Genomic DNA, 3,553 nt, shown 5'->3' with positions numbered 1-3,553 from the left:
AAGCTCAATTTGCAATCTACTTCTCTAAATTTTTTCTCCCTTCTGAAAATGATGTTTAGTTAACCTAGTTAGTAACTAGTTTCTGTTCATTGACTAGGCTTGGAAACCGTAGTTCAGCTAGTGGGATTCACAAGTAAGACTTCTCGCGTTTCGACAGTGCTGACTGAATTCCTTCAAACTGGTCTCTCATGCAACATATCTAAGAGTAATGACAATGGCAGAACTATGTATCACAGTACATCATGCTTTTGTCTGTGAATGAGCATTCTAGATTTTATTCGAAAAGGAATACAAGTAAATAAGATGTCCCAATCTACCACACATTGCTAGGAGGAACATACCTAGAGGTTTGATGGACCAGCTAAAGAGCGACAGCGAAAAGAAAGCAAAATACACACGGCGCACGGGCTGTGAATACATCTACGACATCCATCTCCAAAATCATGGAACCAGGACCAAAGTTCTTACTGAGCACTCGGCCCTCTAGCATATTAACAAGCATTCCAGATGATAGATCAGGATGGACTTATTGTCAAAATACTTGACAGGAGATTCACTAGTGACTATCAACAGGGATCCATTTCCCAAATGATCATAGGCTTCCGTTCAAACCGACGGTGAAGATGAAATGTTAATGAAATGGTACGAACACATTATATGACACCAAGCCAGCAAGCCACACAAACATACCAATGGAACTGTAGCATGTCAAGGAACGCCAGCAGCTTGGGGCGCGAGTAGTTCACCGGGCTGAGCGTCAAGTCCTTCCTTGCGTCCATATGGTCGTCGTCGTTCCAGATCACATCGAGGGGTATCTGCGCGCTCCAGTAGTTCTCCACGACATCCTCGACCACTGAAAGGTTATGGTATCCCCACTTGCATTGGTGGAACCCTGTAAACAAGAGCAAAAAACAGTAAGAGGTTTGCAGAGTACAGTGACGGAATTCAAATACTGTGTTCTGGATGCGTTAAATTTCAAATGGTTGCAAGGTAATAAAAAATAATAAGAGTATGATTTAAAAAACAATTGGACCACATGTAGGTACTGTTCAGGATAACTTCTAGTATTATTTATTGCTGTTTGGTATTGTCTTCTCAAGTCTGTTGACCATATTCAGAGCAAGTGTTGTTTTGGTTTTTGCAGCGACATTCTCAGAATCACGAGTGTGAAATGTCAATAGAATGTAAGTTATGTCTACCAGTATCACAGTGAGAGACGGCCAACGCAACAGTTATCTACTTAGTACAAAGATTCATAACAAAGATATTGAAGATGGTCTCAAATTAGTGCGAATCCAGAAATTGTTGCTTTTTTACAAATTACACAGAATCTAGAAATTATGGTCTCAAATTATATATGGCCGAGTGATCATGCGAGGGAGCTAGATATAATTATGCTTCCTATTTATTCTTGCTAGAATTTGGCTCATTCTATATGTAGTACTAGTAGCATTGGCTAAAAGAAACTAAACATGAACAAAAATACAAACTTCCAAGTCAAAGACAAGCTGATGCATGGTCAGTTTGGAAGATATAAATGTCTATGACCTCTCTATCACGCTGTTATCTAGCTTGTCCTACCCAACACGAATGTTCCATTGTTCAGAGTTCAAAAGTTAAAACAGTTATCAGGGGGAAATAATATAGACAGCTTCTATCATTTTCCTAGAAGAGTTAATACCACTATTGATACAAAACTTGTAGTAGTGGAAACAGAATCATACAAGAACTAAAAAACTCCAAAGAAGTGGTCCTTCAATTTAGCTAACAGAACATTTCCATACAATTCTGTTAATTCCAACGTATGCCGTCTATTTTCTATTAATAGCAACTGTTGCTGTCTCTCACAAAAAAACTACAACTGCTGCAGACGATCTCTCTCTCTCTCCCACAGTGGACCAACTTGTTGGTGGGATGCAGGGTATTATTAAATAATGAGCTACATGGGATTCAAAACTAGGGGCTGGGGCATTCGAATGACATGAATTAAAAGCACACACGAGATAGCCACCAACCAGAAGGAACTATCCGTCAAAAGTTGAGATAAATGTTTACTATCTGAGCCACATAGATGGAAAAAGAAATAGAAAACAAACAACTACGCGCTACGGCGCAGCTTCGAACAAAAGACCTTCGATATGGTTTTCATGTCGTGTTACCATGACAACTTGCATTGCTTTACATTCAAAGCAAATACCGATAGTTTCTATATCAAGAAAATATGACCAATGGCCATGACAAGCAGCACCACTTATTAGTCGGTGTGATTTACCAAAATTAAGAATTAAACACTTTTGCAGCATGATATACTTAAATTAGGATTTAAAAATTTGTACACCATTAAGCAAGAAGTATTATCGTACATTCTGTTATATTAAGCAGAACGGTGGGCGGCGACATGCCCGAGAAAGCTCTTCTAAATAATTATCCTTTTCTATTTAGTTTATTTCCAAAATAGAATTATGCATATTTAGATGATTGTCCTAAACGACTCATTGCTAACTTCTTTCCCCATAATGAAAATTGATCGTGTATATCACATTTGAATGAATAGAACTCATGTACAAAAAAAGATTTATTGGTACTGTTGAACAATGAATTTTCTCGACATGTTATTCAATGTGATATTTCCTTTTTAAGGCTCAAAAGTGGTGAATCAACTAACTTGGAGTTTAATGTTTCATAATGATTTATTCCCACAACAACAGATCATCTTTTATGTATCTACAAGATTAAAACAGTACCAGTAAAATGTTTCAAGCACAAGAACATTAGCACCATACTATAGTACACCACAAAATATCATTTTGAAAGAAAAGTAGACGGCTCTGCTTTGCATATCAAGTGATGCTTGTTGCCTTGGTAACACAACGTAAAACAATGATATAGGTCGCGTGTTCAAATCGTGTGCAGCGGCTATAGTTTTCTTTGTGAGAGACAGCAACAACAACAACTGCAGTTAAGAGAAAATAGATGGTGTACGTCGGATTTAACAGAATTGTATGGAAAAGTTCTCTTAGCTAAGTTGAAGGACCACTTCTTTGGAGTTTTTTAGTTCTTGTATGATTTTGTTCCCACCAATACAAGTGTTTGTATCGATGGTGGTATTAACTCTTCCTAGAATGATGGCAGGAATCAAAAGTTAAAACAGTTATCAGGGGGAAATAACATGTTCGGACGACCAACTAAGAATTAGTGGAACCTGAGAGCACTGGTTCATCTCAAATACAAAAAAATAAGACAAGACTCCGAAGTAATAGGAAATGTAATCCAGACCTATCTGCATGGAGCTGCCGCGTGCTGCTAGCGTCACCTAGCCATCGAGCCAAGCAGCCTTACGGTCGGAGAGGTCGCCAAGGAAGAGAGCCACCTCGTCGGAGGCCTCCATGCCGGCGTCCTCCTCCCGCTGCTAGACGCGCGCCAACTGCTCGTCGAAATGCCCAACTGAGTTGGACTGGATGGTGGAGCACTTGATGACAGCCGTAAATACACCCAAACTAGAAACAACAAGCGTGATTAGGATCAAAGCCTAGTACTACTTAGCTCATATAAA

The 3,553-nt window shown here is 39.1% G+C and overlaps 1 protein-coding gene across 1 annotated transcript; it reads right to left on the bottom strand.

Moving 5' to 3' along the window:
- Positions 1 to 653: 653 nt before the first annotated feature.
- LOC123431218 (alpha-xylosidase 1-like) lies at positions 654 to 3,286 on the bottom strand. The gene is made up of 2 exons (XM_045115045.1): positions 3,277 to 3,286; positions 654 to 892 (listed from the first exon to the last, which is right to left on the bottom strand). Exons 1-2 carry the CDS (start codon positions 3,284 to 3,286, stop codon positions 654 to 656), a joined length of 249 nt encoding a protein of 82 aa, XP_044970980.1.
- Positions 3,287 to 3,553: the final 267 nt, after the last annotated feature.

This window comes from Hordeum vulgare, chromosome 2H (assembly GCF_904849725.1).
Source record: "Hordeum vulgare subsp. vulgare chromosome 2H, MorexV3_pseudomolecules_assembly, whole genome shotgun sequence".
NCBI lineage: Eukaryota > Viridiplantae > Streptophyta > Magnoliopsida > Poales > Poaceae > Hordeum > Hordeum vulgare.
Note: the sequence above shows the minus strand (reverse complement) of the source record. Positions and strands in the feature narration are given on the sequence as shown.